This window comes from Neophocaena asiaeorientalis, unplaced genomic scaffold, assembly GCF_003031525.2.
Source record: "Neophocaena asiaeorientalis asiaeorientalis breed wild unplaced genomic scaffold, Neophocaena_asiaeorientalis_V1.1 scaffold170, whole genome shotgun sequence".
Lineage (NCBI taxonomy): Eukaryota > Metazoa > Chordata > Mammalia > Artiodactyla > Phocoenidae > Neophocaena > Neophocaena asiaeorientalis.
In genome coordinates, this window is record NW_020172463.1 from 790,477 (window position 1) to 801,410 (window position 10,934).

A 10,934-nucleotide genomic window follows, 5' to 3' on the forward strand; every position below is an offset into this window, starting at 1 on the left:
GTCCTCATTTCTTTTCATTTTTTTTTTCCTTCAGCATCACTGATTTCCACTACTCTGTCTTCCAGCTCACTAATCCATTTCCCTGTATCATTTAGTCTACTATTAATTCCCTCTAGTGTATTTTTCATTTCAGTTATTGTATTCTTCATCTCTGTTCCGTTGTTCTATTTTCTAACTCTTTGTTAAAAACTTCTAATGTCTCACTCTGTGCATCCATTTGTTTCCCAAGTTCTTTCATCATCTGTACAATCACACTCCTGAACTCTTTCTTGGTTAGATTGCATATCTCCACTTCACTTAGTTCTTTTTCTGGTGTTTTATCTTAATCCTTTGTTTGGAATATGTTCCTCTGTTGCCTCATTTTGCCTAACTAGTTGTTTTTATTTTTATGTACCTGGTAGGTTGGTTATGTTTCCCAACCTTGAAGAAGTGACCTTTTGTGTTCCAGCAGTGCACTCTCCTCTCAACAGTTATATGCTCTAGGGGTTCCTCCTATGAGGGTTGTGTGGGTCTTTCTGTTTTGGCAGGCTGACTATGTAGGTGGTCTGATAGGCTAGGTTGGCCCCTGGTCTGCTTGGTTGCCAGGTCCTGCCTTGTGCAGATGCTGCTGGCCACTGGTTGATGGTTGATGGCAGAACCCTGGGAGGCCCTGGGGCTAGTGCTGGGTTACTGCTGGGTGGAGTCGGGGTCCAGGAGATCCCAGGGCAAACAGGTATTATTTTAAGTCAATAAGTTTGTGGTAATTTGTTACAGAAGAAAACTAATAGCTAAGTACAAATTTTGAAAAGGCTGCCCCAAGAAATCCCAATTTATTGTTTTCAACATTTATACGAACAGTGGTATTTGAGTTTTTGTAGTCACAGATCTACTAATCGTTGTTAAAATTTAGAAACATAACTCAAACCATTCTCAGTCCTGCAGTTTCAGGGACTGAAACCAGCTTTGGCTTCTAAAGCTTACAGTGCCTTTTGGAGCATCAGCCTTAATCCATTTTTCATGTTTGCTTGCTTGATTCAGGAGGCCTGAAACACAAAATTGCATAGTTATATCTTGATTGACAAGAGCAATATTTGACTACATAGACCCTAACACTACATCTCTAAAACTGAAAAACACTTTTGAACTGCAAAAATCTTAGTAAAGACAACCTGAGTTGGAAGAGAGTTGCAAATAGGTTACTTGGGCTTGTTCTCTCCTTTCTTTTCCTCAGAACAACTCTGAAAGGGAAACTACTCTGTTTTTTTGTTTGTATTTTTTTTGGATGCAGGTTTTAAAAAGAGCTTTATTTAAGTGCAATTGACAAAATAATACATGTATTTAAAGTATGTAATGTAATAAGTTTTTACATATGTAAAAGTCTGCAAAACCATCTCCTCAATCAAGATAATGAACATATCCATCACTCCTAAGTTTCCTTGTGCCCCTTTGTAATCTTTCCCTCATGCCCCACCCGGCCTGTCACCTCTACAACCCCCCCGACCCCCACCAATCCTTCGATAATTACTAATCTACTTTGTGTCACTTGGATTAGTTGCATTTTCTAAGATTTTAATAAATGGAGTCACACAAAATATACAATACGTAGTCTTTTTAAAAATATCTAGGTTATTTCAGCATAATTATTATGAGGTTCATTCATATTGTAGCATGTATCAGGTGGTTTCCTCACACAGATGCTGATCCGTACTTTGCTGAACAGTCATGGGCACCCTGTGTACCTCTGTTTGCTCTGGAACTTTCTCTTGTTAACTCTAGCAGCCTTGGTCTACTCCACTTGGTGAGTCTGTTGGGCTCTGCCTATGTTACCCATCCCTGCCCTGCAGCCTGGAAACACTCTCAAGGTAATAGGCTATGGCAATCATTGAGCTCACCTGGTTTGTTTCCCATCTCTAGTCTTCTAGTTCTGTTTTTTCTTTCAATCAAGGTAGTTAAGATGCTACACCTCCTCTGGAGATCCACTGCAATTCTGAACTTAAGAGACCAGTCAAATCTGAAGTGATGAATGTTGTGAATACACTGGCTCAATTCATCATATACATTTTCTTTGTTGAATCCAAGCACACAAATCAGGAAACAACTCTCTTCTCTAGGACAGTTTTCTCCTTTGTTAGTATCATATGATGTTCCCAGCTGCTGAAAAGGTGCTTTGTACCATTCAATCTTTGTGTCAAGTGATTTTGTGTGATACAAATTCTCCTGTGAATTCTTGTCTCTCCCTTTTAATCTGAGCCATAATCTTGTCTATCTACATCTTCACTGGATCTTTCCCAAAAGACAGCAGCATATTCAATGACTTCCTCTAGAGTTTCTTTTTCCTTCCACTTCTCTTGCTGTATTTTCAGTATCATCATACCCACTTCTCAGTAAACTGCTTAAAATCTCTCTCATTCCAACTAGTAATCCCTGTATTAGAAGCTTCTCTTTTTCCCCAATCTTCATCATTAAGGGGTTCAACTTTATCAATTTTAATCTGTTCATCTTTTTGTGCCTTACCACATTTAGCAGGTCAGGATTTCAAGGTATCTACAACCAATAGTTTTTGTATAGTACAGAACTTCTTTTTCTAGTAATTCAAATAAACGTAGAGGAAAGAACTGGTAATCCTGAATATTGGTTGTTCTATTATTTTTTACACATTTTAATAGCAATAGTAAAGCATCAACAATAGTAAGGGCTTCCCAAATATCTAAGATCTTTTACCTCCTCAATCATGAGTTTCTTGCTTACGGAAGGAGAAGCCAAATCTACCCGTTTCCTTCTGCAGCAGAGGAGACCATGCACAGTACTATTGTTACTAACAAAATGAACATACAAGTGATTTTAGTTTAGGGACAATACTCACAAGCAAGACAGTTTGTAAAGTTCCATTTAAGTTGCTGGAAAATAGCTTTATCTTGCGAATAAGAAATTTACTGAAAGCTCTGTACTTTGGGTTGAATCTGTGGAGATTCTAATTCTTATTTGTAAAGTTTATAAATTCCTTCCTACAAAAATCTTGTAACAGAGATTGGAACTTGGGGCTGCAGAAACCTTGTTCCTTATTTAATCCCCTTTACCAATGAAAATCAGACAATATTTTTTTGAACAAGAAATGGGAAATGACTAACCTATCCCCGTGTGGATTGGCTTCCTTTAAGTGAGAGAAAAGTTTCTTCTCAGGACATGTTTTTAAACTCTAGCATTTGCTCTCAAAATCTGCCATGTCCAAATCTACTCAAGTATATAAATATCCAAGTTTGACTGACTGAGTGATTTCCAAATACCTGGCTGATAAGCATTACTCATTATTTAACCCAAAATGCACCTGATCTAATCAGCTCTAGCCATGGACAAAGATAGGGCTCTAAGGAGTAATTGGCAGAATTTCTGTTCCTTGTTTAAAAATAAGCCTCTTGGCTAAGGTGAGCTTCTTCCTGCCCCCCACCCCACCACTCCCCACTCCAAACCTTGTAACAGACTTTGTTTACTTACATTCTGAGGGATAATTCTGGTGCTGTCTTATTAGGAACAGGTTAAATTTCAGTGCATCACAGCTGGAGGATTCCCTCTTTTACATTATAAACACTACTGACCACCCACTATGGGAAGCATCAGGCTAAGTATTTTAGGGAGGTTCAAAACATGTAAAAAGACATGGTAATGCCCTCAAAAAGCTTACCAGCTGGCTAGGAAAATAAATTATACACTTTTGAAAAAGGATTTAAATAACTACTCTGAAATCTTATTTATTTATTTATTTTTATTATTTTTTTTGTGGTATGCCGGCCTCTCACTGCTGTGGCCTCTCCCGTTGCGGAGCACAGGCTCTGGACGTGCAGGTCCAGCAGCCATGGCTCACGGGCACAGCCGCTCTGCGGCATATGGGATCCTCCCGGACTGGGACATGAACCTGTGTCTCCTGCATCGGCAGGCAGACTCCCAACCACTGCGCCACCAGGGAAGCCCCTGAAGTCTTAGTTTTAATGCACGTTTTTCACAAACAAAAGCTCTAACACCACACACAATCCCGTAAAACCAAATATTTTAATCTCAACATTTTTTATCTGTTCTTCCCTTGACAAAAGTGCAACCCAGGACATCTTAGCAACAAATTTTTACAAGCAAATATTTTTGAGCTAGTTATAATGCTGCCCATCATTATATTTTCTCTCAATTATTTGGAATAATGAAAAAGTCAACAGTACACTAGGTTTTGAGCAAGTATGCAATTAATCAGTTTTGCCCAAGAAATATCCTTTTATGTCTAATCACATCCTCTGTATTTTTCGTCTCAGATATTGTAGTTTTCATTTCTAGAAATTCAATTTTGGTCTTTTTTATATCTTCCATGTCTTACTTAACTTTATCTCAACATGTGGAATTCAGTTATAATAACTATTTTATTTTTCTTCTCTGCTAATTCTAACATCTGTGTCTTTTCTGTATAGGTTTCGATTGATATTCACTTCATTTTGGGTCATGATTTCTTGCCTATTTGCATGTCTGATAATCTTTGATTGGATGCCAGACAAGGTGAATTTTATTTTGTTGGGTTCCAGGCATTTTTGTATTTCTATAAATCTCAAGCTTTGTGCAGTTAAAGTACTTGGAAACAATTTCAACTTTTCATCTCTTGTTTTATGATTTGTTAGGCAGTTCTGGAGGATTGCGCAGTCTAGGGCTCTTTCCAACTACTAAGTGCTCTACCCAGTGCTCCATGAGTTATGGTATTTTCCAGTCTGGCAGGTGGGATAGGCGTTTTTCCTGGAATTGTGTGAGCATTAGGTTCTATTCCTTCTGGTACTTTATAAACTCTATCTATCAACCTCTGTGGACTCTCCTTATGGTTTCCTCAATTCAAGGAGTCTGCTGGGCTCTACATTAGTCCCTTCTCCATGTACTACAGCCTGAAGACTCTCTCGAGGGAGTAAGCAGGGACTCATTTTGCTTGCTTCCCAGCTCTTAGTGATCACTTTCTTTCATTGCCTGATGTACAGTATCTTAGAAACTGTTTTTTCATGTATTTTGTCTATTTAAAAAATTTTGTTGTTGTTGGTTTAAGTAGAAGGGTAATTCAGTCCTTTTTATTCTACTTCTAGTCTAGAAGCCCTCACTGTTTCTATCTTTCTCACTTTCTCCCTCTTCCCATCTTTTTTCCCCTCCCTACATCATGCTCTCTGTTATTTCTTGTTGGGAAATAATTAAAGACTCAAAAGAAGTTGTAAAAATAGTACAAAGAGGTCCTGTGCACCCATTACCCAGTTTCTCCAATGTTGACATAATAACCATCATGCATTATCAAAAATAGGTAATTGTTTGGCATACAATTAATTAGACTACAGAGCTTACTCAGGCTTCACCATTTTTTACATGCACTCACTCTTTTACATGTTTTTGTGTATACTTTTATGAGATTTTATCACATGTATAGATTCACATAACCATCATTATAATCAAGATACAGAATTGTTTTATCATCACAAAGAAAGTTCTATGTGATATCTCTTTATAGTTTTATCTTCCCTCTCCTTTCTTAACTTTTTGCAACAACTTGTCTGTTCTCCATATCCATAATAATGTCACTTCAAGAACATTAGATAAATGTAATCATACAGTATGCAATATTTTGAGACTGGCTATTTTCGCTCAGCATAATGCCCCTAACTTCTATCCAAGTTGTGTGTATTAATAGACTGTTCTTTTTCACTGTTGAATACTACTCCACTGTATGGACATACCACAGTTTGTGTAACCATTTACCGGTAGAAGTATATTTTAGTCATTTCCATTTTTTGGCTATTATAAATAAAGCTATGAATACTTATGTACAGGTTTTTATGTGAACACTAAGTTTCATTTCTCCAAGATAAATGCCCAGGAATGTAATTGTTGGGTCATATGGTACTTTCTTTTTAACAAAATGCCAGGCTGAATTCAGGAGTGGCTATATTATTTTCCATGCCCAATACCAATGCAGAAGAGATCCAATCTCTCCACATCCTTGCCAGCATTTGATATTATCAGTATTTCTTATTTTAGTCATTCTAATAGGTATGTAGTAGCATCTCATTCTGGTTCTAATTTGTACCATACCAATGGCTAGTGATGTTGAACAGGTTTTTGTGTTTTTACTTGGCATCTTATACCTTCTATGGCTGTACTGTTTCTTAAATTTTACATGATTACACTTTTAGGTGCACAAATCTTTTTTCTTCATTACTGGGAAGAGTTTCCTCAGGGTAAGATTTGGCTGTAGTTCAGTGTTTCGTATATGACCAAAATAAACATGAAAACAAAAACTAAAAAAAAAAAAAAACCCAGGCATTACAAACAGAATTCACATGCTCTAAGACTAGGGTCTGTACTTTGATCTCTAGTCTAGGAATCAGCAAACTATGGCCCACAGGCCAAATCTGGCCTGACGCCTGTTTTTATGGCCTAAGAGCTAAGAATGGCTTCTACGCCTTTTTTTTTTGGCGGTACGCAGGCCTCTCACTGTTGTGGCCTCTCCCATTGTGGAGCACAGGCTCCGGACGTGCAGCCTCAGCGGCTATGGCTCACAGACCTAGCCGCTCCGCGGCATGTGGGATCTTCCCGGACTGGGGCATGAACCCGTGTCCCCTGCATTGGCAGGCGGACCCCCAACCACTGCGCCACCAGGGAAGCCTGACTTCTACACTTTTAAAGGGTTATAAAGAAACAAAACAAAAGAGAATAAACAACGGAAACCGTATGTAGCCTGCAAAGTCTAACATTTACAATCTGTCCTTAACAAATAAAGTTTTCAGGTGAATGGGAACAAAACCTGATCTTCCTTTTTTTTGGGAAACGTTAACAAACAAAGCTGATGTCTACTTATTACACTCTCCCAGGATCTTACACTTTAACAAAATGGAGAAACAAAAACACCATAAAAGCACAAACGATCTGAAGGCAGTTCCTACATTAACTACCTGTCAAAGTATTTTTAAGTAGACAGCCATAAACCTACAGCATTCTTCATTCTGTTACCAAATTTCTTCCATGTCATCCGGAAGCACATCTACATGACTGACAAATCCATATGCTGTAAACCTGGAGAAAACCAAAACTTAAGTGTGTTCTAAAAATAAGTTATTTCTATGAGTCATATCAAAAGACTAGATTTTTTTACCCGTTTGGAGAGAAAATACTGTCTCTAGCTCTTAAAAGTGGCATCCTGTGGGCTTGGTCCCATTTCAACATCTTTTCCAACAAATGAACCCGTTTTCCATTATAAATCACAATACCATTAAATGTATGTCTCCAGCCTACAAACAAGCCGAGAACTCTCTTCTGACTTGGTAGTTTATTTTGATACCAAATGAACTTCTTTTTATTATGCTTTACATTTCCAGTTTGACTAAAATAAAGTGAACCCAGTAATACCACCTTCCCTACCATGCAGACAATGACAAACAACAATCATTTGGCTGACAACATACTTTATCTCTAATCATCTAAATTGTACCACATGCATTTTTGGTCTTAAAAATGGCTTGATATACAATGGTGAGGTTTCATATCTAAGTTGATGAACCCAGTCTAAAACTTAACAGAGAAGTCAACTTATTCCCAGAAATATCTTATCTAAGGTATTCACCACCTATCCAATTTGCCATATATGGGTAGAGCACGAAACTCAGAATCAAGGATCTCATAAGGATTAGAGAATGCATCCCAAAGAATACACACTGCACAACTCTTTAGTAAGTAAATGTTTTACCTTAAGAGAGTTCCAGGCTTTCTTTTGACCCCAGAATAGCACATATTTGTAAATCACTTTAAGAATTATACAACACACAGTGACAACTAACTGATGAACAATCATCGACAGGAAGGCACTGGAACTCATCAAAAAAGATACCCCACATCCAAAGACAAAGGAGAAGCTGCAATGAGACGGTAGGAGGGGCGCAATCATGATAAAATCAAATCCCATAACCACTGGGTGGGCGACTCAGAAACTGGAGAACACTTATACCACATAAGTCCACCCACTGGAGTGAAGGTTCTGAGCTCCACGTCAGGCTTCCCAACCTGGGGGTCTGGCAACGGGAGGAGGAATTCCTAGAGAATCAGACTTTGAAGGCTAACGGGATTTGACTGCAGGAGTTTGACAGGACTGGGGTAAACAGAGACTCCACTCTTGGAGGGCACACACAAAGTAGTGTGTGCATCGGGACCCAGGGGAAGGAGCAGTGACCCCAGGGGAGACTGAACCAGACCTACCTGTTAGTGTTGGAGGCTCTCCTGCAGAGGCGGGGGTGGCTGTGTCTCACCGTGAAGACAAGGACACTGGCGGCAGAAGTTCTGGGAAGTACTCCTTGGCATGAGCCCTCCCAGAGTTCACCATTAGCCCCACCAAAGAGCCTGGGTAGGCGCCAGTGTTGGATGGCCTCAGGCCAAGCAACCAACAGGGAGGGAACCCAGCCCCACCCATCAGCAGACAAGTGGACTAAAATTTTACTGAGCTCTGCCCACCAGAGCAACACCCAGCTCTACCCACCACCGGTCCCTCCCATCAAAAAACTTGCACAAGCCTCTTAGATAGCCTCATCCACAGGAGGGCAGACAGCAGAAGCAAGAAAAACTACAATCCTGCAGCCTGTGGAACAAAAACCACATTCACAGAAAGATAGACAAGATGAAAAGGCAGAGGGCTATGTACCAGATGAAGGAACAAGATAAAACCCGAGAAAAACAACTAAATGAAGTGGAGATAGGCAACCTTCCAGAAAAAGAATTCAGAATAATGACAGTGAAGATGATCCAGGACCTCAGAAAAAGAATGGAGGCAAAGATCGAGAAGATGCAAGAAATGTTTAACAAAGACGTAGAAGCATTAAAGAACAAACAAACAGAGATGAACAATACAATAACTGAAATGAAAACTACACTAGAAGGAATCAATAGCAGAATAACTGAGGCAGAAGAATGGATAACTGACCTGGAAGACAGAATTGTGGAATTCACTGCTGCAGAACAGAATAAAGAAAAAGAATGCAAAGAAATGAAGACAGCCTAAGAGACCTCTTAAACACAACAACATTCGCATTTTAGGGGTCCCAGAAGAAGAGAGAGAGAAAGGACCCGAGAAAACTTTGAAGAGATTATAGTCAAAAACTTGCCTGACATGGAAAAGGAAATAGCCACCTAAGTCCAGGAAACACAGAGAGTCCCATACAGGAAAACGCAAGGAGAAACACTCCGAGACACACAGTAATCAAATTGGCAAAAATTAAAGACAAAGAAAAATTACTGAAAGCAGCAAGGGAAAAACGACAAATAACATAGAAGGGAACTCCCATAACGTTAACAGCTGATTTCTCAGCAGAAACTCTACAAGTCAGAAGGGAGTGGCATGATATACTTAAAGTGATGAAAGGGAATAACCTACAACCGAGATTGCTCTACCAGGCAAGGATCTCATTCAGATTCGATGGAGAAATCAAAGCTTTACAGGCAAGCAAAAGCTAAGAGAATTCAGCACCACCAAACCAGCTCCACAACAAATGCTAAGGGAAATTCTCTAAGTGGGAAACACAAGAGAAGAAAAGGACCTACAAAAACTAACCCCAAACAATTAAGAAAATGGTAATAGGAACATACATATCGATAAGTACCTTAAATGTGAATGGATTAAATGCTCCAACCAAAAGACACAGGCTTGCTGAATGGATACAAAAACAAGACCCATATCCCATATATATGCTGCCTACAAGAGACCCACTTCAGACCTAGGGACACATACAGACTGAAAATGAGGGGATGGAAAAAATATTTCATGCAAATGGAAATCAAAAGAAAGCTGGAGTAGAAATTCTCATAGCAGATAAAATAGACTTTAAAATAAAGAATGTCACAAGAGACAAGGAAGGACACTACATAATGATCGAGAGATCAATCCAAAAAGATATAACAATTATAAATATATATGCACCCAAAATAGGAGCACCTCAATACATAAGGCAACTGCTAACAGCTATAAAAGAGGAAATCGAAGGTAACACAGTAATGGTGGGGGACTTTAACACCTCACTTACACCAATGGACAGACCATCCAAACAGAAAATTAATAAGGAAACACAAGCTTTAAATGACACAATAAACCAGATAGATTTAATTGATATTTATAGGACATTCCATCCAAAAACAACAGATTACACTTTCTTCTCAAGTGCACACGGAACATTCTCCAGGATAGATCACATCTTGGGTCACAAATCAAGCCTCAGTAAATTTAACAGAATTAAAATCCTATCAAGCATCTTTTCTGACAACAACGCTACGAGATTAGAGATCAATTACAGGGAAAAAAATGTAAAAAACACAAACACATGAAGGCTAGACAATACATTACTAAATGACCAAGAGATAACAGAAGAAATCAAAGAGGAAATCAAAAAATACCTAGAGACAAATGACAGTGAAAACATGACGATCCAAAACCTATGGGATGCAGCAAAAGCAGTTCTAAGAGGGAAGTTTATAGCAATACAAGCCTACCTCAAGAAACAACAAATATCTCAAATAAACAATTTAACCTTACACCTAAGGGAACTAGAGAAAGAAGAACAAACAAAACCCAAAGTTAGCAGAAGCAAAGAAATCACAAATATCAGAGCAGAAATAAATGAAATAGAAACAGAAAACAATAGCAAACATCAATAAAACTAATAAAAGCTGGTTCTTTTTTTTTTTTTAAAGCTGGTTCTTTGAGAAGATAAACAAAATTGATAAACCATTAGCCATACTCATCAAGAACACCAGAGATAGGACTCAAATCAATAAAATTAGAAATGAAAAAGGAGAAGTTACAACAGGCACCACAGAAATGCAAAGCATCCTAAGAGATTACTACAAGCAACTCTATGCCAATAAAATGGACAACCTGGAAGAAATGGACAAATTCTTAGAAAGGTATAACCTTCCAA

At 38.5% G+C, this 10,934-nt stretch overlaps 1 protein-coding gene across 5 annotated transcripts in view; it reads right to left on the bottom strand.

The window, feature by feature from the left end:
* Positions 1 to 793: 793 nt before the first annotated feature.
* FAM185A (family with sequence similarity 185 member A) overlaps positions 794 to 10,934 on the bottom strand; it is a 203,239-nt gene continuing 193,098 nt past the window's right edge. For 3 of the 5 annotated variants that reach the window (XM_024738115.1, XM_024738114.1, XM_024738112.1), the window contains one exon: positions 794 to 1,022. In XM_024738115.1, coding sequence (XP_024593883.1) covers positions 910 to 1,022 — 113 coding nt within the window. In that variant the 3' untranslated portion in view covers positions 794 to 909. Of the gene's footprint in view, positions 1,023 to 1,871; positions 1,991 to 10,934 lie in introns of all 5 variants that reach the window. The other 2 variants (XR_003002294.1, XR_003002293.1) reach the window with 2 other exon arrangements.